The 23509-nt window shown below is 45.4% G+C and overlaps 1 protein-coding gene across 3 annotated transcripts in view; it reads right to left on the reverse strand.

Annotated features, from left to right (window-relative positions):
• Window positions 1-3470: 3470 nt before the first annotated feature.
• LOC141101491 (limbic system-associated membrane protein-like) overlaps window positions 3471-23509 on the reverse strand; it is a 118664-nt gene continuing 98625 nt past the window's right edge. For 2 of the 3 annotated variants that reach the window (XM_073590616.1, XM_073590617.1), the window contains 4 exons: window positions 12315-12572; window positions 10230-10490; window positions 9678-9944; window positions 3471-3756 (listed from right to left, as the gene is read on the reverse strand). In XM_073590616.1, coding sequence (XP_073446717.1) covers window positions 3665-3756; window positions 9678-9944; window positions 10230-10490; window positions 12315-12572 — 878 coding nt within the window. In that variant the 3' untranslated portion in view covers window positions 3471-3664. The remainder of the gene's footprint in view (window positions 3757-9677; window positions 9945-10229; window positions 10491-12314; window positions 12573-23509) is intronic. The other variant, XM_073590618.1, reaches the window with a different exon arrangement.

The raw sequence follows: 23509 nt of genomic DNA on the forward strand, positions 1-23509 counted from the left end.
GTGTGCTGATAGTGGAGGTGTGCTGATAGTGGAGGTGTGCTGATAGTGGAGGTGTGCTGATAGTGGAGGTGTGCTGATAGTGGAGGTGTGCTGATAGTGGAGGTGTGCTGATAGTGGAGGTGTGCTGATAGTGGAGGTGTGCTGATAGTGGAGGTGTGCTGATAGTGGAGGTGTGCTGATAGTGGAGGTGTGCTGATAGTGGAGGTGTACTGATAGTGGAGGTGTGCTGATAGTGGAGGTGTGCTGATAGTGGAGGTGTGCTGATAGTGGAGGTGTGCTGATAGTGGAGGTGTACTGATAGTGGAGGTGTGCTGATAGTGGAGGTGTGCTGATAGTGGAGGTGTGCTGATAGTGGAGGTGTGCTGATAGTGGAGGTGTGCTGATAGTGGAGGTGTGCTGATAGTGGAGGTGTGCTGATAGTGGAGGTGTGCTGATAGTGGAGGTGTGCTGATAGTGGAGGTGTGCTGATAGTGGAGGTGTGCTGATAGTGGAGGTGTGCTGATAGTGGAGGTGTGCTGATAGTGGAGGTGTGCTGATAGTGGAGGTGTGCTGATAGTGGAGGTGTGCTGATAGTGGAGGTGTGCTGATAGTGGAGGTGTGCTGATAGTGGAGGTGTGCTGATAGTGGAGGTGTGCTGATAGTGGAGGTGTGCTGATAGTGGAGGTGTGCTGATAGTGGAGGTGTGCTGATAGTGGAGGTGTGCTGATAGTGGAGGTGTGCTGATAGTGGAGGTGTACTGATAGTGGAGGTGTACTGATAGTGGAGGTGTACTGATAGTGGAGGTGTACTGATAGTGGAGGTGTGCTGATAGTGGAGGTGTGCTGATAGTGGAGGTGTGCTGATAGTGGAGGTGTGCTGATAGTGGAGGTGTACTGATAGTGGAGGTGTACTGATAGTGGAGGTGTGCTGATAGTGGAGGTGTACTGATAGTGGAGGTGTGCTGATAGTGGAGGTGTGCTGATAGTGGAGGTGTACTGATAGTGGAGGTGGCAAGGGAAATGAATCCCAGCAGTGACGTTACAGTGACCTGAATCCACTGGACTATGTATCGTAAGGCACAACCGCTAGGAACTCGGAACAAAGGGGGCTTTCCTGGAATACAGGGGTGTCGATCATGACGGCTCAGCTCTGTAACTCCGAGTTTCACAGAGTTATCAGACGGTCTGTAACTGAGCAAAAAATTCCCCATTTACTGTATGGAGAGGGGATGGGGAGGCACAAGGCCTAATATGTGAAGTGCTTACCCCTAATTAGCTCCAGTCCAATTACAACACAGCCATTTTAATATTCCTATCCAGGCCGTCCTGGAGACGGGAGCCCGGGGTCAGACATATAAAAGCTGGGTTACACGAAAGAGCGCCACTTATTGTTTAGTGGACATTCTTAGGTACTGCGGCTCAGTGGACTGCTGAGCTGCAGCACCAGAGAACAGCCACTATAAAGTATATGGAGTTGTGGTTTTCCGCCTCTTCTGATGGCTCTGATTTCAGGTATCAGTTTAGGGGTGGGAGCTGTTGGACCTTCACCCATCTGATATTGACGCCCTATCAATATTTAATTCCCTTTAAGCTTCTCGTGTGGAGTTAAGGAGGGCAGCTTTCAGATATGACTATCTGTAAATATGTCCTTCCTTACCTTTCTGCAAATTTCATGAAGCATACAAAATCCATACATCACTGTGACATCTATTCCCATCACACCCACTGGCAGAACACTTATAGATACAGAAAGCATAAACATCTCCCAACAAAGTATCACAAAAAAATCTACATTTTTTTTTAAAGTGGGTCTTTCCGTGTCACTTAAAGGGAACCTGTCACCTCGTTTTTCGGATATAAGATGCAGCCACCACCTTTAGGGGCTTATCTACAGCATTCTCTAATGCTGTAGATAAGCCCCCGATGTAACCTGAAAGATAAGAAAAACGAGCTAGATTATACTCAACGGGGGCGGTCCGGTCCGATTTGTGTCACAGGTCCAGGTCCCCCATTTTCTTGCGATGTCGTTATCTTCTTTGCTTCCTGTCGCAGTTCCTGCGCAGGCATACTGATCTGACCTGTTGAGGGCAGAGCAAAGTACTGCAGTGCGCAGGCGCCGAGAAAAGTTAAAGAGGCCCAGCGCCTGCGCACTGCAGTAATTTACTCTGCCCACAACAGGACATATCAGTACGCCTGCGCAGGAACTGTGACAGAAGCAAGGAAGATGACAACATTACATAAAGATAGGAGGCGCCGGACCAGGACCTGCGACGTCCATCGGACACGGACCACATCGAAACACCCCACCTAACTCGTTTTTCTTATCTTTCAGGTTACATCGGGGGCTTATCTACAGAAATACAGAATGCTGTAGATAAGCCCCTAAAGTCGGTGGCCGCATCTTATATCCGAAAAGCGAGGTGACAGGTTAATGTGACGTTAGAATATGACCTATTGTTATATCAGGTTTTTGTGTTACACATATTTTTTTATTTTGGCAATGTTTTTTCTTTTACATCATGATCTTTATTAAAAGCAAAAAAATAGTAATCTTGTCATTTTCACACTGTCTACTGCGGCTATTTTAGACTAACTTCCTGTCGTTTCAGGTTGAGTTTTCAGAAGTCTCATTACCAGCAGAGGCAGAATTACAATGACTGATAGCACCTCTATACACAGCTGAAAACACAGGATCCGCCTATCACAATATGTGATATCACAGCTCTCCTCCTCCTCCCTTAACCTTTACACATGCTCATTAAATGCTTCAATACAAAAGATAGGGTCGGTTTCTGTACCTCATGACTATGTACATGTGTTGTTTCCTGAAACTGCAAATTGCAAGATTTCTATTTTTTTCTAGATTGTGAGGAAAATTTTAAAAAAATTAATAAATATTAAAAATAATATTTATATTTAACACAAAAACCTGATTTACACAATTTGGTAATTTTTTGATGATATATTCCCTTTGACGGGAAAGGTAAGGAAGGACACATCTGTAGAGTACGGCAGAAGCCGAGCCAGCTTAGTCGTTTGGTGTTGCAATATTACACTGCCACCTAGTGGCCCCTGGGTCAGTCTACAGGCCGCAGTATACACTGGCAGCAGTATACGCTGTAGTATCTCCATGCTGCTCAGTGTTTCCATGTGTGACTTTTATCTTTTGTGAAGTGCACATTATTACAGCTTGATTACCCTATGGCATCATTACAGACACTGACCATCCTCTTCGCTACGACTGAGCAGCATGAGAAAGCAGTCACTGTGTGATGCTGTCTGCAAACGATGCAGAAGGCACCAGATACTGACAGCCTTCTTCATCAGGACCTTACTGGGCGGGGTTGAGAGGCAGCAGAGCTGTAAATGCAGTGCCTGCCCCCGCGGTGCTGGTGGCTCATTTACATAACAATAGATTTCTCCTAAACCCAGATTTCTAAACTAAAGTTATGGGTGTAATCAGTATTACATAGATGCCATTAGTTCGGGGTATAAAATCCAGATGACAGGTTTATTTTACAAACATATTTACAAAAATTGGAAAGTTTGTCATCCCAACCAGTGAAAAAAAACCAAACAAACAATAAATTTTGGGCTTTTTCCTTTAATTCCAGCATTTGTGACTTCATAAACCACATGGGAAAGTGATAACTCTCTGGATGTTGCTGTAGATGAGGAAGAAATCTTCATAAGGAAGAGAACATAACGCCGGCGGGCAGCAGCAGAGCGAGGACGGCGCTGACGCTCACTTCCACTCTGTGTCCCGAGTTTTTCTTTTCTGAAATAGACAGTAATAAAGTTTATATAATGGCATAAGTGATGTCATATAAATGTCCATAAACGGGAAATTTCAGCCATTACTGATACTGACCATACGGTTTACATTGCCTAATTATTGTTGCTTTTTTATATAGATTTTGGTAGGCAAATTTTGGGGAAAATTCAAAATTTCACTTCTGCCATGGCTTAGGGCGAGTCACTGATTTCATGTTGTTTTCATTCTAAGAGCCTGTGCTCAGTTTTGCCCTCTCTAAGAAATGCAGGGAAACTGCAAACTGCTTTGTGATCTGGTGCAGACAGGGGCTGAATAAGACGGCTTCATTCAAAGGCCCAAACACACCTCAGATGGCCCGGCTTGTCGTCCATTAGTTTTGTCGTTTTACAATCATTTCACGTACAGGACTTATTGGCTATAAAAATAATTTTTTGTGAAATTCGCTACCCCTCTCCCCAAAAAGTGATTGATTCCTTCAATGTGTGAGCTAACTACTATGACCTCCATTATATATATATATATATATATATACACTCACTGGCCACTTTATTAGGTACACCTGTCCAACTGTGTGTTAAGACTTAATTTCTAATCAGCCAATCACATGGCGGCAACTCAGTGCATTTAGGCATGTAGACATGGTCAAGACAATCTCCTGCAGTTCAAACCGAGCATCAGTATGGGGAAGAAAGGTGATTTGAGTGCCTTTGAACGTGGCATGATTGTTGGTGCCAGAAGGGCTGGTCTGAGAATTTCAGAAACTGCTGATCTACTGGGATTTTCACGCACAACCATCTCTAGGGTTTACAGAGAATGGTCCGAAAAAGAAAAAAAATCCAGTGAGCGGCAGTTCTGTGGCCGGAAATGCCATGTTGATGCCAGAGGTCAGAGGAGAATGGGCAGACTGGTTGGAGCTGATAGAAAGGCAACAGTGACTCAAATTGCCACCCGTTACAACCAAGGTAGGCAGAAGAGCATCTCTGAACGCACAGTGCGTCGAACTTTGAGGCAGATGGGCTACAGCAGCAGAAGACCACACTGGGTACCACTCCTCTCAGCTAAGAACAGGAAACTGAGGCTACAATTTGCACAAGCTCATCGAAATTGGACAGTAGAAGATTGGAAAAACGTTGCCTGGTCTGATGAGTCTCGATTTCTGCTGCGACATTCGGATGGTAGGGTCAGAATTTGGCGTAAACAACATGAAAGCATGGATCCATCCAGCGTTGTATCAACGGTTCAGGCTGGTGGTGGTGGTGTCATGGTGTGGGGAATTTTTTCTTGGCACTCTTTGGGCCCCTTGGTACCAATTGAGCATCGTTGCAACGCCACAGCCTACCTGAGTATTGTTGCTGACCATGTCCATCCCTTTATGACCACAATGTACCCAACATCTGATGGCTACTTTCAGCAGGATAATGCGCCATGTCATAAAGCTTGAATCATCTCAGATTGGTTTCTTGAACATGACAATGAGTTCACTGTACTCAAATGGCCTCCTCAGTCACCAGATCTCAATCCAATAGAGCATCTTTGGGATGTGGTGGAACGGGAGATTCGCATCAGGGATGTGCAGCCGACAAATCTGCGCCAACTGTGTGATGCCATCATGTCAATATGGTCCAAAATCTCTGAGGAATGCTTCCAGCACCTTGTTGAATCTCTGCCACGAAGAATTGAGGCAGTTCTGAAGGCAAAAGGGGGTCCAACCCGTTACTAGCATGGTGTACCTAATAAAGTGGCCAGTGAGTGTATATATATATATATACACTGCTACATGAACGCATGGGCCGTTCCATGAGGGTAATTTTCCTCCAACTAGAACTGGTACTAATCGATTCACAGAGCCGTGTCCAGTGACTGCATCAGTAATTTGTGGCCACCGGACAAGAGCCAAGAGAAGTACTTCTTACCTCCCTGCATCTGCGGTTCTTCAATTTGAAGGGCTATGTAGGGGGCCATTATACTGTCTGGAGGGCTATGTGGGTGCCATTATACTGTTTGGAGGGCTATGTGGGTGCCATTATACTGTCTGGAGGGCTATGTGGGTGCCATTATACTGTCTGGAGGGCTATGTGAGTGCCATTATACTGTCTGGAGGGCTATGTGAGTGCCATTATACTGTCTGGAGGGCTATGTGGGTGACATTATACTGTCTGGAGGGCTATGTGGGTGCCATTATACTGTTTGGAGGGCTATGTGGGTGCCATTATACTGTTTGGAGGGCTATGTGGGTGCCATTATACTGTCTGGAGGGCTATGTGGGTGCCATTATACTGTCTGGAGGGCTATGTGGGTGCCATTATACTGTTTGGAGGGCTATGTGGGTGCCATTATACTGTCTGGAGGGCTATGTGGGTGTCATTATACTGTTTGGAGGGCTATGTGGGGCCATTATACTGTTTGGAGGGCTATGTGGGGCCATTATACTGTTTGGAGGGCTATGTGGGGCCATTATACTGTTTGGAGGGCTATTGGGGGTCATTATCTGTAAGCGAGCAACTTTATAATGTGGAGGTTTGTGTGGTGTCCATCATACTGTGTGGTAATGGTGTGCTGCTGCAGATATGCTGTTTTGAGGCCTGTATGGGGGGGGCATTAAATTGTTTGGAAGACTAGTGGGGACCATTATACAATGTGGAGGGTTGTGCTGGAGCATCATACTATGTGAAGGTGTGTGGGGGCCATTATACTGCATGGAGGGCCACTGTACTATATGGAGGGCTTTGTGGGGGCCATCATACAGTCTGAAGTGCTGTGTATTCCATCATTCTGTCTCGGGCCATTGTACTGTATGGAGGGCAGTGTGGGACCATCATATTGTGTGGAGGGCTTTGTGGGTTTCATTATTCTGTCTGGGGGCCATTCTACTGTACGGAGGGCCATTATACTGTATGGAAGGGTGTGTGGGCCATCATATTGTGTGGTGGGCTGTGTTGGAGTCACAGTGGAGGCATCATGCTGTGTTGGGGTCACCATACTTTGCACATGATGCACTGTAGGGTCATCATACATTGCATGTTGAGGGTACTGTGGAGAAATTCACAGTGGGGGTACATTACTGTGTTTGGGGGGCTGCAAAGTTGTGAATTATGCTCTTCTGTGACCCCGTCAAATATTATTTTTTCCTTTTTTGGGGGAAACTCAAGTTGGCCTTCTGCTATGGCGACCAATGATTTCATTGTACACCCCTGACATTGCGCCATTTCCATTTTTCCTACCCAAGCTATAATCAGAAAATCTTTTTGTTGTTATATGTATCTTTTTCATATCATAATTTTTATTAAAATAATAAATTAATTTCTAATCTTGCAATTTTCACACTGACCTTTTTAGAGTCATACTTCCTGTCCTTTCAGGAAGAGTTTTCAGCAGTTTCCTTATCATCAGAGTCAGAATTACAATTACTGATAACACTTCTATATCCTGCCGATAACACAGGATCCACCAATCAAAATAGGTGATGTTACAGCTGACCTACTCCCCCTCCCTTCACAATGACCTTTGCAAATGCTCATTAGATGCTTCAAAACAAAATATAGGCTCGGGATCTGTTCATTGCGGCTAATGTACTTGTGTTTCCTGAAACAGGAATCCAATGTGAAAATTTCAAGATTTCTATTTTTTATACAGATTGTCATATATTGAACCCCCCTCTAAATAATATTGCCCAATTTTAAGATAACCACCTCAAATTTTAACACCTCGTAAAGAAGGAATTGGATTAATTCCTCATGCCCCTGTTTGGGGGTTCTGTTGAGTTGGGGATCCCTTGTACAGGTTCTCCACAATTTTGATCTGGACTTCCATTTTCCAGAATTCCCACAGAAGGCTCTTGGTCTGCTTCCTAAGATGCAGTTATACTGAAAGATTATCGTAAGTGACCGGCTGAAGATTTCCTGGGGTAAAATGATCTTTTGGTTTGTTCATAAGATCATCATTCTCGGCAGCTCATCGTCTCGTGTAAACAGGACCTGTGCTGCTGAGAAAAAGGCAGATCATCCAGTGTGCATCATTAAGCATGGTCTACACAGGCTTCCATTACTAAATAGTCACCAACTGGCAGTCGTTTCACGCCGCTAATCAGTTTATATAAACCGACTCATAGCTACAGAAGCCCACCTGGTTATTATGGTGGACCACTGGTGGACTGGTTTAGAAGAAAAATGTATTAGTCCCTTAGTACCCCAGTTGGATGCTGATCCAGAAGATCATCCGGTGCACCACACAGAGTATGGATTATCGGTATCAGTCCTGCAGGGGGTATGACTTTTCTTTTACCACCCTTAATTATGGGTTACCCATTATAAAGGCTCAAAAAGCAAATCCTGCTTAATACATGTAGATCAGAAGAGCAGACTGTCCGTCATTACATGCCTCACACTGGTAATCGCCCCCTTTCATTTATAATAATCTCTGGAGGCAGATTCTCAGGGAGATCTATCTCCCACCCATAGATCCTAACAGCTCATTTACATATTAAGAAAAATATGGATTTCACTGGAATAAAATATCAGATCACAGATATCAATGTATCATTTTATTAAATTTTTTATAACCTACATGCCCATATAAATGGCTTAGGAGTGCTGATCCTTTTGACATGTTCACTTTAACCCTTTACTGACATATGATGTACAGGTACATCATATGCCGATAGTTTGTAAAAGCACTGTGGAATTAATGGGGCTATATAAGTGAGTAAAATATATAAACAAGTATGCCATCTCCCTGACTTTGATGCAGGCTCGCACATCGTGCCTGCATTTTTCCCCCGCACATGATGACTGATTTAATCAGCCATCATGTGCCTCTAATAGCCGAAGGTGTAATAAGAAGTGATCAAATCATTATGTCTACCCCCAAATTGCATCAGTAAAAATGACAGCTCAGGGCACAAAAAATAAGCCCCCACTAACCCACATTTCCCAAAAAATGATAACATTACAGATCTCGGAATATGGCAACGAAAGCAAAAAAATATTTATTTTTTTTTTTTTTTACAAATTTCTGATTTTTTTCACCACTTAAATAAAAAAAAAAAACTATACATGTTTGATATCTCTGTACTTGTAATGACCCGGAGAATCATAATGGCAGGTCAGTATTACCATGTAGTGAACATGGTATATAAAAACCCCAAAACAGGACCTGTGCTGCTGAGAAAAAGGCAGATCATCCAGTGTGCATCATTAAGCATGGTCTACACAGGCTTCCATTACTAAATAGTCACCAACTGGCAGTCGTTTCACGCCGCTAATCAGTTTATATAAACCGACTCATAGCTACAGAAGCCCACCTGTTACCCACAAAAAACAAAAAGAAAAAATGAAAAACGGCCATGGCGTGAAGGAGATTAAAGTCAAGCCCCCAGGACTTCCAAAGAAAACCCACCCAAAATGCTCAGGAATGTCCCCAAAACAACCTCTTCGTGAGTGATTTTGCTGAGCAATTTTCCACTTCATGATCGAGGGATTGTCATGACAAAATGGAAAGAATTGATTTGCTCTATTTTTTTCCCTCATTGTCACCAAAATGGTATATTAATGACTATGGGGATAGAAAAAAATAGATAAAAGTTCTTGCCCTTGGAACGCAGTGATGAAAATAACAGCAATGAAAAAATTGCTGCGTAATGATTCAAACAATCGGTAATTTTCCGATGACACGTTCTCCTTAAGAGAACCAATATTTGACCGGGAAGTCTCATCCATTAGTAGATGGAATGACATTGAGTATGGAGTAGGGGATGTGTTGGCTCATGGTATTATATGTAATATTAGTGATTGGCCTTCTACTTGGATGATGATGATGGTGATGATGTTTAGAAGAGGTGAGTTTCCATGTTATGGAGTCCTTGGAGGCACTAGGCCTCCTGACGTTTAATGACATGCACTGTAGGGTAAGAATAGGCATGCCGTTACCTGTCACAGTAATCTTCTTGGTCATTGTGTGGTGCCCATGCTTATTTTGAGAAGTACAGCTATAATCTCCGCTATGTTCTTTTTGGACGGCCAAAATAGTAACGACACTGGAATCATGTGAGTAAAATACACTGGTGGTAGATGTTGGGATTTGCCAGCTATAGGTTGGACGTGGTACTCCTTGTGCCACACAAGTCAAGGTCAAGTTTTTACCTTCCATCACGCTGGTTGATGGCTTCACGTTAATACTTAATACTTTAGGCTTGACTAGAAATAAACAGTAGATCACAGAATATTAATAATGATCCTAGTGTTGTCAAGATATGTATCGCAGATAATATATTGTAGGACCGAGGCATAGCGTGAGGTGGTGTCAACATAAAAACACCATAATAGTTTGGGGCCCCATTTACAGATTTTACAATGGGGTCCTATAGTTTCAAGTTATGTTAGTACTTTGTGGACTTTTCTTGGGTAGCTAATAGAAGCCCTAGGGAGCCCAAACTGACCATTTTTGATTGGTTATGTCCTAGCTCTTGACTTAATTTTTACCTGCAAGTATGATTTGCCGGCTCTGAGTGACCATCCCATGCTTATTCTTAGCAGTGCAGGAGTAATTCCCTTCGTGCTTCTTGTTTATGCTCCATATTTTGATTTCATGTTGGTCTGGAGACAGTTCTACCTCACTGTCTAGCTTGGACCAGGTCACATTGGGTTTAGGGACTCCACTGGTTACGCAGGATATAGTTACATTGTCACCTTCAAACACATCCATGGATGGGTCCACCTTGATATCCGATATTTTAGGCTGAACTTTAAAAAGTAGAAATAGACACAAAAAATGTGTTAATACATAAAAGGAAACTGGGTTGGATTATCACGAGGACCAATATAGGTGAGGTAAAGAGACGACCACATGGGTCCTACCTTGGACTTCAAGCTAGGACCATGTGAGATCTCATCTGGCTAATGGAAATACCTAGAAGTCCAATGGAGGACTATGTGAGGTCCTATCAGGCTGATGGAAGTATCCAGTAGTCCAACAGAGGACAACATAATATCCTATTTGGCTGCTGCAAGTAACTAGAAGTCCAAGGGAAGACTATGTGAGATCCTATCTGACTAATGGAAGTACCTAAACATCAAAGGGAGAACAATGTGAGATCTTATCTGGCTGATAGAAGTACCTAAAAGTCAAATGGAGGACCATGTGAGGTCCCATCTGCCTAATGGAAGCAACTAGAAGTCCAAGGGTTGACCATGTGAAATCCCATCTGGCTGATGGAATTAGTTAGGACTTCTAAGGTCCATCAGCCAGATAGGATCTCAAGCAATGTAAGTGGGTTGTCCAGGATTAGCAAAACGTCCTGCTTTCCTTTTTCTCGTGTCTATGAACAGAGTCAAAAATTAAAATCAATTTTCTCCCTCTAGTTAATTCCCTTAAAGGGAAAATGAATTAAAACAGTGTACCCCCAAAAGGTATCAATAAAAATTACAGCGCACCATGCAAAAATCAAGATCTAATGGAGTTCTAGAAATAGAAGAATAAAAAAGTTTTGGTTCTGAGAAAATGGTGCCACTAACCAATTTTTTTTTTTTGGCAAAGTTCACTTTGTTTTTTAACCACAAAAATATATAATAAACCTATACAAGTTTGGTATTGTCGGAATCGAACTGATCTGGAGAACAATGGCACCAGGTCATTTTTACTGCCGTGAAATCCAAAAACAATATCAGAGTACGTTACAGTACATGGTAGAATTTCATCCAAACAACTTATCCCACAACACACAAGCTCGTATAGGGTTACTGTATGTTGATGGAAAAATTAAACAGATGATGACTCTTGGAAAAATAGGAAGAAAACTGAAAACACAAAAAAATTTGGCAAAAAAAGGGATTTTTATAAAATAATAAAAGAACCTATACACTGCCCGCTCGTACATTGCTGCAGCTCCTGTGCTTCCCTTTGACCTTTAATACTTTACTTCAGTAATGTCATCCTCATCTAGTCATATGACCGCTGTCTGCAGCCAATCACTGAGGATCTCATTGAGGCTGTACATGAAGGCATCTCTGCTGAGGCCAGTGACAGTAGCGGTCACATGCTTAGCCAAGTAAGCTGATGGAGACCACCAAAGTGGCGGTACTGGTGTGTTGGGCGATTTAACAAGTGGCTCATACCAAATCATCGAATACTCCTGAGCTCCTTCTGGTGGTGACTGAAGGCAGCCATCTTTTACCTATATGCCTCCAGCTACTCTCAACATATATAAAGAAATGAGTTAGCATAGGATTGGGGGTTGAAAATGACATTTTCCATAAAATAGGACATTGACATTAAGTAGCAGATGCATACTTGCCAACAGTCCCTAATTTTGCTGTGACTTTCCAAAAGTGGTGGGATTTAACAAAACCATGACCAAGAATGGTGGTTTGGGGGGAGTTTTTGGATACTTGGGAGCATTCCCTAGTTTTCCTTGGTGTCAGAGACTAAATGGCCTGAATTTTGGGTTGGGAATGTTGGTACGTATGAATATGACTGTGCTATCATTTAGTTATTATGTATGGAGCAGGACACAGTGTTGCTCAGATGAAATCTGCAGCCCGATTTTCCAACCCTATCCTGTAAGTTACCTGCTAGGATGAGCTCCTGCTCCAGACTGTGGTCTCCATGCATGTTACTCGCGGTGCACCGGTACTTTCCGTGATGGTGGCCTTTCATGTTGTTGATTGTGATCGTTGAGTTGTCAGCAGAGAACTGGACATCAGGTGATGTGGTCTTCCATTTATAAGTAGGAATCGGTAAACCCACCGCTTTGCAAGTCATCGTTACCGTGTCCCCGTCATTGTGCAGGGGTGGATCCACCTTTATGTCTAATACTTGTGGCTTGTCTGAAAAAGGGAACAGAAGATCAATGGTAGATACTGCAAGATGACTACATGAAAAGAGGTGTACGCGTGTTCGTGTGTGGTTATGCCCAACTTCTATGTTGGATGCAGGCAGTATATGCTACACACATGCCCAAAAAGTAAAAGACGTGCGTCGGGCACCCATACGGTCAATGTCATACACGTTTCTAATACAGAGGATACATACACTGGAGACCTGCTGTACATATGTAAGAGTGCTGGACTGTTCTGCTCTAGTCCTACCGCTGAAGACAACAACCGCGCCATGTGTGCAGTGTCATGCGGTTTTACACGTCGTGTGTCTCTTATATTGATAGAGAGTGATAACAGGTCTAGTGTACATCATTGGTAGTTAATTGATGTCAGATGGATAAGATACAGTTAATGTATAGAACTAGCCCACAGTGGGAGGGGACTAGAGTTAGTAAAAAGGGGCACTTCCTGGTAATAAGTCAGTTAGGGAAGTGCAGTAATAATGTCAAGTTCAAGGGCAGTGGGCTACTAGGGCCAATATGTACCAATCATTCCAAGCAGTGGGAAGCCGTGCTGGAAAATCTAGCTGATGTTCCTGTCACGTCCGAAGCCCAATGTCTGGCATAGGGGCTGCCAGGCATATCAAGTCCTCTGGCACACAGGGGAAGATGGACAGGGACCCGTGTATATGGAAGGTAATGGATCCCGGGTGCACTGCTGAAGTGGACAGGATATTCCTGAGTCTGACAGAGTCAGTGGGCTTAGTCCAGGATGAACGAGTGGTAGGGCTGAAAATGCATAAAGAACAAGTGCAGTACATGAAGAGGCTACACACAGAACACATGCTGTACATGCACTACTCATGACACACAGACAACTATTTCACACAAATTATATATGCCACACACATACTAACATGGAACACAGATGCTTCTCACAAAATTAGAACATCATCGAAAAGTGAATTTATTTCAGTTTTTCAATACAAAAAAGTGAAACTCTTATATTCTATAGAGTCATTACACACAGAGTGATCTATGTCACGTGTTTATTTCTGGTAATGCTGATGATTATGGCTTACAGCCAATGAAAACCCCAAAGTCACTATCTCAGTTAATTAGAATAATTAACAAAAAACACCTGCAAATGGTTCCTAAGCCTTTATAAAAGTCCCTTAGTCTGTTTCCGTAGGCTCCACAATCATGAGGAAGACTGCTGACCTGACAGATGTCCAGAAGGCAGTCACTGACACACTCCACAAGGAGGGGAAGCCACAAAAGGTCATTGCTAAAGAAGCCGGCTGTTCACACAGTGCTGTATCCAAGCATATTAATGGAAAGTTGAGTGGAAGGAAAAAGTGTGGTAGAAAAAGGTGCACAAGCAAACGGGATAACCGCAGCTTTGAAAGGATTGTTAAGAAAAGCCCATTCAAGAATTTTGGGGAGATTCACAAGGAGTGGACTGCTGCTGGAGTCATTGCTTCAAGAGCCACCACACACAGACGTATCCAGGACATGGGCTACAAGGTTCCGCATTCCTTGTGTAAGTCACTCATGACCAATAGACAACGCCAGAAGCGTCTTACCTGGCCAAGGAGAAAAAGAACTGGACTGTTGTCAGTGGTCCAAGGTGTTGTTTTCAGATGAAAGTAAATTTTGTATTTAATTTGGAAATCAAGGTCCCAGAGTCTGGAGGAAGAGTGGAGAGGCCACAGTCCGAGCTGCTGGAGGTCTAGTGTGAAGTCTCCACAATCAGTGATGGTTTGGGGAGCCATGTCATCTGCTGGTGTAGGTCCACTGGGTTTTATCAAGACCAAAGTCAGCGCAGCCGTCTACCAGGATATTTTAGAGCACTTCATGCTTCCCTCTGCCGACAAGCTTTTAGGAGTTGGAAATGTCATTCTCCAGCAGGACTTGGCCCCTGTCCACATTGCCAATTGTACCAACACCTGGTGTAAAAACAACAGTATCACTGTGCTTGATTGGCAGCAAACTCGCCTGACCTTAACCCCATAGAGAATCTATGGAGTATTGTCAAGAGGAAGATGAGAGGCACCAGACCCAACAATGCAGACGAGCTGAAGGCTGCTATCAAAGCAACCTGGGCTTCCATAACACCTCAGCAGTGCCACAGGCTGATCGCCTCCATGCCACGCCGCATTGATGCAGTAATTGATGCAAAAGGAGCCCCGACCAAGTATTGAGGGCATTTACTGAACATACATTTCAGTAGGCCAACATTTCGAATAATTTTTCAACCTGGTGTTATAAAGTATTCTAATTTACTCAGATAATGACTTTTGGGTTTTCATTGTCTGAAAGCCATAATCATCAACATTAGCAGAAATAGATCACCCTGTAATGACTATATATAATATATGAGTTCCACTTTTAGTATTGAATAACTGAAACAAATTAATTTTTTGATGATATTCTAATTTTGCGAGAAACACCTGTACATGCTATAAATGCATCACTCACACATAGGACACATACTGTACATGCGCCACTTACAAATTGAAAGTTAATTAAATTCACCGCACACTCAAACAGACTTTATGCAAATAGGTGTTCATTTTATTACATGTGGGAGCCAAACAGGAATATAGCACACAGTGGAAGCGATATAAATAAAAGACGTTTCGGCTCAGCCCGAGCCTTTATCATATTATCGCTTATTCCAATATTGGTGGCGCCACCACTGACAGGCGCGGGAGCGCTTCCTTCTCTCAGCACACATCAGCCATTTATCTTGGTATTTCTTCTTGAGAGATTCTCCTCTCCTTCTGCACCCTATACAAACCTCCAATATTGGAATAAGCGATAATATGATAAAGGCTCGGGCTGAGACGAAACGTCTTTTATTTACACTCACTGGCCACTTTATTAGGTACACCATGCTAGTAAGGGGTTGGACCCCCTTTTGCCTTCAAAACTGCCTCAATTCTTCGTGGCAGAGATTCAACAAGGTGCTGGAAGCATTCCTCAGAGATTTTGGACCATATTGACATGATGGCATCACACAGTTGGCGCAGATTTGTCGGCTGCACATCCCTGATGCGAATCTCCCGTTCCACCACATCCCAAAGATGCTCTATTGGATTGAGATCTGGTGACTGAGGAGGCCATTTGAGTACAGTAAACTCATTGTCATGTTCAAGAAACCAATCTGAGATGATTCGAGCTTTATGACATGGCGCATTATCCTGCTGAAAGTAGCCATCAGATGTTGGGTACATTGTGGTCATAAAGGGATGGACATGGTCAGCAACAATACTCAGGTAGGCTGTGGCATTGCAACGATGCTCAATTGGTACCAAGGGGCCCAAAGAGTGCCCAGAAAAAATTCCCCACACCATGACACCACCACCACCAGCCTGAACCGTTGATACAAGGCAGGATGGATCCATGCTTTCATGTTGTTTACGCCAAATTCTGACCCTACCATCCGAATGTCGCAGCAGAAATCGAGACTCATCAGACCAGGCAACGTTTTTCCAATCTTCTACTGTCCAATTTCGATGAGCTTGTGCAAATTGTAGCCTCAGTTTCCTGTTCTTAGCTGAGAGGAGTGGTACCCGGTGTGGTCTTCTGCTGCTGTAGCCCATCTGCCTCAAAGTTCGACGCACTGTGCGTTCAGAGATGCTCTTCTGCCTACCTTGGTTGTAACGGGTGGCAATTTGAGTCACTGTTGCCTTTCTATCAGCTCGAACCAGTCTGCCCATTCTCCTCTGACCTCTGGCATCAACATGGCATTTCCGGCCACAGAACTGCCGCTCACTGGATTTTTTTTCTTTTTCGGACCATTCTCTGTAAACCCTAGAGATGGTTGTGCGTGAAAATCCCAGTAGATCAGCAGTTTCTGAAATTCTCAGACCAGCCCTTCTGGCACCAACAATCATGCCACGTTCAAAGGCACTCAAATCACCTTTCTTCCCCATACTGATGCTCGGTTTGAACTGCAGGAGATTGTCTTGACCATGTCTACATGCCTAAATGCACTGAGTTGCCGCCATGTGATTGGCTGATTAGAAATTAAGTCTTAACACACAGTTGGACAGGTGTACCTAATAAAGTGGCCAGTGAGTGTATATCGCCTCCACTGTGTGCTATATTCCTGTTTGGCTCCCACATGTAATAAAATGAACACCTATTTGCATAAAGTCTGTTTGAGTGTGCGGTGAATTTAATTAACTTGTAATTAGGACCTACTGGTCCGTTGCACCTGCACCTCGTCTATATTTGACTAGAGTGCACGCTAACTACCCAGTTTACTTACAAATTGAACACGTACTGCACATGAGCCACTTATACACTAAAAAGATACATGCTCCACTTGCACACTGAATACACTCACACTGTCATGTCCTACGACTTGGGAATCATACAGCTTTGTAGCTGTTGTATTACTATGCAACAAGGTTTGCTTTTTAGATGTTTTTCCTCCCTCTCTACCTATCTTTCTCAACAGCTTTGATGTCAGTAATCCCTCCCTTCTTCTTCCACATTATCTGTATGTCTGCCATATTAAGAAGCTCAAGGATTGCATTTTTGGTCTATTTCCCCCTGTACATCAGATGATAAGGTACTCTCCATATTGCCTGTACTGAGCCCTGAGCTTCGGACATTGCAGAAATGTCAAAAAAGAATTCTAGTAAGGCCTTCCACTGCCTCAAATTAGCAACCCACTGCACTTGAACTTGACCTTGGTTACTGTACTTCCCTATCTCACTATCAGGAAGCAGTCCTTTTTACTATCAAATATCCCTTCCCACTGTGGGCTAGTCCCAAACTTTAACTGTATCCTATCTTATGTCTTCAGTTAACAACAGTTACTATCTCATAACAGTATGTCCTAAGCCTATTGCCCTTATCTTATGTCCTAGATCCTTATCTATATATTGCCCTATGCTGCACACTGCCATATCACAGTCTATTTACAATATTAAGCATTATACCACTTCTCAGACTCTCTACATTATATAGTAACCCCTACCCAACATGCATCGTACATATACTGCTCTGCAGGCGTTGCGTTCTCACATAGAGCACTATATGTACGGTGCTGCGATCGCGAGGCCTAACGCTGAGCACTGCGACAATCACGTGCAGGTGTCAGCTCTGTGTAAGAGCTGACACCCTGCAGCAACGCCCATGATCGGTGCCAGCACTGATTGCGGGCATTTAACCCCTTCTGATGCCGCTGTCAGTGGCGATCGCGTTGTCCTGATGGTCTCCATGGAGACCCGTGGTCCCAAGATGGCCGAGGGGTCCTTCCAGTTCCTGCAAGGAGGGTGGCTTGTGGGTGCCTGCTGGGAGCGCTTCTTCCCTTCCAAGCCCTGCCGTGCACCCAAACAATAGTATTCCCCCACATATGGGGTATCGACGTACTCAGGAGAAATTGCACAACAAATTGTATGGAACAATTTCTCCTGTTACCCTTATGAAAATGCAAAATATGGAGCTAAAGGATTTATTTGGGAAAAATTAGATTTTTTTATTTCCACGGCTCTACGTTATAAACTTCTGTGAAGCACCTGTGGGTTCAAGGTGCTCAATATGCATCTCAATAAGTTACCTAAGGGGTCTAGTTTCCAAAATGGTGTCACTTGTTGGGGGTTTCCACTTTTTAGGCATATCAGGGGCTCTTCAAATGCGACATGACGTTGGCTAATTATGCCAACAAATTTTACACTCAAGTGAAATGGCGCCCTTTCCCTTCCGAGCCCTGCCGTGCGCCCAATCAGTAGATTTTCTCCACATATAGGGTATCGGTGTACTCAGGAGATATTGCACAACAAATTGTATAGTCTATTTTCTCCCTTTACCCATGCAAAAGTAAAAAAAAATTAGGTCTAAAAAACATTTTTGTTAAAGACAAGTAATGAAGTAAATGTTTATTTTTTTGTTCCACATTCCCAAAATTCCTGTGAAGCACCTGAAGTGTTAATAAACTTCTTGAATGTGGTTTTGAGCACCTTGAGGGGTGCAGTTTTTAGAATGGTGTCACTTTTGGGTATTTTCTGTCATATTGACCCCTCAAAGTAACTGCAAATGTAATGTGGCCCTAAAAAAATGGTTTTGCAAAGTTTGTTGTAAAAATGAGAAATCGCTGATCAACTTTTAACCTTTTCAACCTTATAACATCCTAACAAAAAAATATGTTTCAAAAATTGTGCTGCTGTAAATTAGACATGTGGGAAAAGTTATTTATTAACTATTTTGTGAGACGTGTGGGAAGAAGGGCCCCCGCAGAATGTCCGTGCCAGAACCAAGGGGACCGTCACCTAGGTTCCGGGGGAAACTGTTCCCGGGGGACAGAGTTCAGAGATGGACCGTTGAGATGGACAGATGGGCTGGGGGAGGAGCCAGTATAAAAGGGGTGGGGAACGCTAGTCACGGTGAGTCAGCAGACCGGGACAGAAGCAGCAGGAGACCGTGGGAGCGACTGAGAGCCAAAGCGACTTACCAGAGCCAGGAGAGATGTTCACCTAGGACATCAGAGGGACGGCGCCCAGATGACCGTCCGAGAGCCGCTGCCCCGCTTCAACCCGCGGCCGCTGCCCCGCTACAACTCGCGGCCGTTGCCGCCTCACCCCAGCCCGCGGCTGCGGCCTGCCCGTGGTTGCTCGCGGCCATTGCCGCCTCGCTCCAGCCCTCGGCTGTGGCCTGTCTCCCGCCACCCGCAGCCGCCCTGCTCTCACCCGTGGCTGCGGCAAGTCCAGTGCCGTCGGTGGCCACCACTGTCCCACTCCGGTCTGCGGCAAGGGCTGGGCCGTTGCTCGCCGCGGATTCCCCGTCGCAGCTGTTAGTTGCACAGGTGGCCTGCCAATCACCACAATGCATCGCTGCCGCTTGCCCCAGTCCGGGGGCTACGGCCCATCCATCCAAGGACTTCTCCGGGGCCTGTGGTGCCCCGGTGTCACCGGAGTGTCGGAACGCTCGAAGACTTTGTCACGTCTTCAGCAGCTGGGCCGAGCGGCTGCTACGCCAAAGAACCACCGTCCAGAACGCCGAGGGACATCAGGACGGCTAAGTTGACTATATAGATAAGTGTCACGATGACCCGTCCCGTGTGACGCAACCTGCAGGCCGGTAACTAAAACAACAAGACATGGCACGTGATACTGTCCTGTGTGACACGGCCCGCAGGCCGGTAACTAAAACAACAAGACATGGGGAAAGGGGAAACAGTTACAACGGTGGGCGATAGGGAAAAGGGACGTGGAGACCTCCTGCACTCCCCTGAGTCAGTGTCCTTAACGCTCCTAACGTTCCCTATGCCGGTTCCGCACTGGGGGCCAATCAGGAACCTGTCGCCCTAGCACACCCTACACTTATCCCTTGCTAGGGAGCTGGGTTGCGCAGGCACCTGGCCCCACCGCTGTACTAATACACACTAAGGCTGGTTTCACATTTGCGTTTTTTAGCGCTGGAAAAAAACGCATACCTGCGCATGCGTTTTTTCCCCTATATTTAACATGGGTGCGCATACCTGCGCGCTGGTAAGCGCATGTATGCGATTTTCATGCGCTGCGTTTTTTTGGGGTGTGCGTTGGTATTTTCCAGACGCAGCATGTTGCATTTTTTGGCCCTGCAAAAAAGCGCATGCGCACATATGCGCACGTTTTGCGCTAAAAATGGCCATTATAGCCTATGGATGCGCATATGTGCGCACTGGCATGCTCATGTATGCGTTTTTTTGCATATGCGTTTTTTTTTTAACCATGGAATTTAGGGGTTTGGGTTAGAGTTAGGGTTAGTTAAGGGGGTTTAGGGTTAGGGTTAGGGTCAGGGTCAGGGTTAGGGTTGGGGTTTGGGTCAGGGTTAGGGTTAAGTATGGTTTGGTTAAGGGTTAGGGTCAGGGTTAGGGTCAGGATTAGGGTTAAGTATGGTTTTGTTAAGGGTTAGGGTCAGGGTTAGGGTTAGGGTTAGGGTCAGGGTTAGGGTTAGGGTTAGGGTCAGGGTTAGGGTTAGGGTCAGGGTTAGGGTTAAGTATGGTTTTGTTAAGGATTAGGGTCAGGGTTAGGGTCAGGATTAGGGTTAAGTATGGTTTTGTTAAGGGTTAGGGTCAGGGTTAGGGTTAGGGTTAGGGTCAGGGTTAGGGTTAGGGTTAGGGTCAGGGTTAGGGTTAGGGTCAGGGTTAGGGTTAAGTATGGTTTTGTTAAGGATTAGGGTCAGGGTTAGGGTCAGGATTAGGGTTAAGTATGGTTTTGTTAAGGGTTAGGGTCAGGGTTAGGGTTAGGGTTAGAGTCAGGGTTAGGGTTAGGGTTAGGGTTAGGGTCAGGGTTAGGGTTAGGGTTAGGGTCAGGGTTAGGGTTAGGGTTATTTAGGGTTTAGGGTTTGGGTTAGGGTTAAGTATGATTTGGTTAAGGGTTAGGGTCAGGGTTAGGGTTAGGGTTAGGGTCAGGGTTAGGGTTAGGGTCAGGGTTAGGGTTAGTAAAGTCATGGTTTGGGTAGTGTGAGGGGCCACCTAAAAATGTTGGAAAAAAACGCAAACGCGGTAAAAACGCACTAAAAACGCGTACAAACGCTTAAAAACGCTGCGTTTTTTTCATGCATGCTCATAAAAATGCTTGAAAAAAACGCAGCAGTTGTATGCTTATGTATGCGTTTTTTCAATGCATTTTTTTGCGGGAAAAACACGCTGCAAAAAAAAGCAAGTGTGAAACTAGCCTAAGGAAAAACACAATCAGAGAAACACCACTTAGCTTTACTCTGTTGCACTTGCTCCTGGCAACAGAGTCCACCACCAGAATGCAGCTCTCCTCCTGAATCGCTGCCACCAAGCTCTGTCAGAGCTACAAGGAAATCCCCTATGACTCCTTCCACACCAGGGCTAAGACAGTGCTGCAAGGAACGCACTCCAGCTCCTTCCTCCACCAAGGATGGTTGAAATGAACACTATCACCAACACTGATTGCAACACCTGTGACTCTTTTATAGCAGAGCCAGAGCAATCACATCTGCATTATAATCATGTGCACTTAACTAAAGAAACCAGAGTGCAATGACGCTCACCACCACCGGGGGGCAAACTTAGAACAAACGACAGTGCAATAATCCTAATGGCCACCGAGGGCAAAAACCAAACTTAAGCACAGCTTAAGAAAAAAAAGGTTACCTGTGCTTTTTATCAGTCCTGATCCAGCATGGATCATGACAGTACCCTCCCCTTAATGAGGGGCCTCTGGACCCTCAAGACCGCTCCTCATCAGGGAACCACCTACAGCGGGGATGCCCAGACCCAGAGTTCACCCCAGCAGCTACCTGTGTGGCGCCCCTGAGGATTCACTTGCCACAGAGTTACTGCAGCTCCTCCTGAGGTGTGGTACCCCACCATCCAGGTAGGTTGGAGGCTCCTGACCACGCTCCAACACATGCATCCCACACAACACAGTAGTTCAGCAAAGCCACATTGCGGCTCCCTGCTTGGAGTGTAGCAGAGCACCTTTGGTGGCTCCCTGCTTGGAACACGAAACGTGCTGGGAGGCGGGTGGAGTTAGAATACATAAAAGAGCGGGAAGGTTTAGGATTTGAGGTCAGTCAGTCAGAGAGAGGAGAGAAGATCCCTGGGAGAGAGATGGAGGAAGGAGGTGCTGCAGCAGACCTCAGTGACCTGGGTCTGCTGGCACGGGAAAGGAAAGAAGGAGAAAGACATTGAACAGAAACCTGATCTTCCATAAGAAGGAGAGACTAGTACGGAACGAAGGAATAAAAGGGAACAGAGGACGTGGGTTAGGTGAGAACCCTGCCTAGAAGTTCTAAGCGCAAGGCCGGGGCCCGGTCCCCGAGGCTGTATGGATACTAATGGTCCTACAGCACACACCGGTGGAGTAGTGGGCTGTAAATGCACTACTCCCATCTAAGACTTGAGGGCACAACAGCAACTTGGATAGTGAGCCGGGACTCAGGAGTAAGGAGTCCCCGAAGCAGGCTACAGCTGTCTGCCGTACAAGTAGAGTTCATTGGAACATCTGTCAGGAGAAACTCCAGTGTAACTCAGCACTAGGAGTACTTCACGCCAAAGGCGCTATAAGAGGAGACGTTCAGAAAGGCACATGTTGGCGGAGTGTTGGAAGGGAGCATTCCATCCGACTTGGAGGTTGACTGAGTCCCTGACCCAGAGGACACAGCACGGAGGCAGGCACCTGTGTGTACTACAGACTGTGAGTAAAGCTTTGGAACTACAAGCCCTGGTGTCCTCCAATTATTCCTGCGCTAACACCCCCTGTACCACTACATCGGGGTACCAGTTTCTACACCGCCTGTGCCTCTCCTCTACCCCCTACATCTACACTGTCCTGGGACTACAGCTCCACCTCTGGGGAGCTTCACCATCTTTGCTGCAACACACCACCAGCCCCAGGGGCTCTGCATGCAGCGTCGGCTTAACATCTCACTTGCGGAACACCACAGGTGGCGTCACAAACAATTCATTTAATCAACTACATTCCACCATTTCAATTCCCCCATTAATTGGGCGCCCAGGGCCACTGACCGGGTCAACGCTGCTGTGACACATCCCGCTGACACTGGCCCGGTACCGAGTACCCCACAGCCCTGGGAGGGCGACCCACCTGCACGTCAGGTTGATGACAAACGAGCCCGCTGGTATTGGCCACGTTTCTGGAGGCACCACACATCTCCGAAGCGCTGACCTGGGGAACGAGTTGTGTATGTGTATGTTTGGTATGAGCTGGTAACACTTCACAACACACTTCCACTGGATGTTTTTTGGTGGCCACCCATACACGCTCGTTCACACACAGGTCCGGACCTGAACGTTTATTGCCACTCGTTTGTCACCATTTGGAGAACTCTTTCTGGGATTGACAACAGAGGCGTCCCCCTGTGTCACCACACTCTGGGAGGGCAAAATGGAGGAAATGTATACTCCCTGGTCGCCTCCCTCCAAGCGACCAGGGGAATGGGGCTTCTCAGATG

This window comes from Dendrobates tinctorius, unplaced genomic scaffold, assembly GCF_039654945.1.
Source record: "Dendrobates tinctorius isolate UK_male_01 unplaced genomic scaffold, ASM3965494v1 ptg000118l, whole genome shotgun sequence".
Taxonomy (NCBI): domain Eukaryota; kingdom Metazoa; phylum Chordata; class Amphibia; order Anura; family Dendrobatidae; genus Dendrobates; species Dendrobates tinctorius.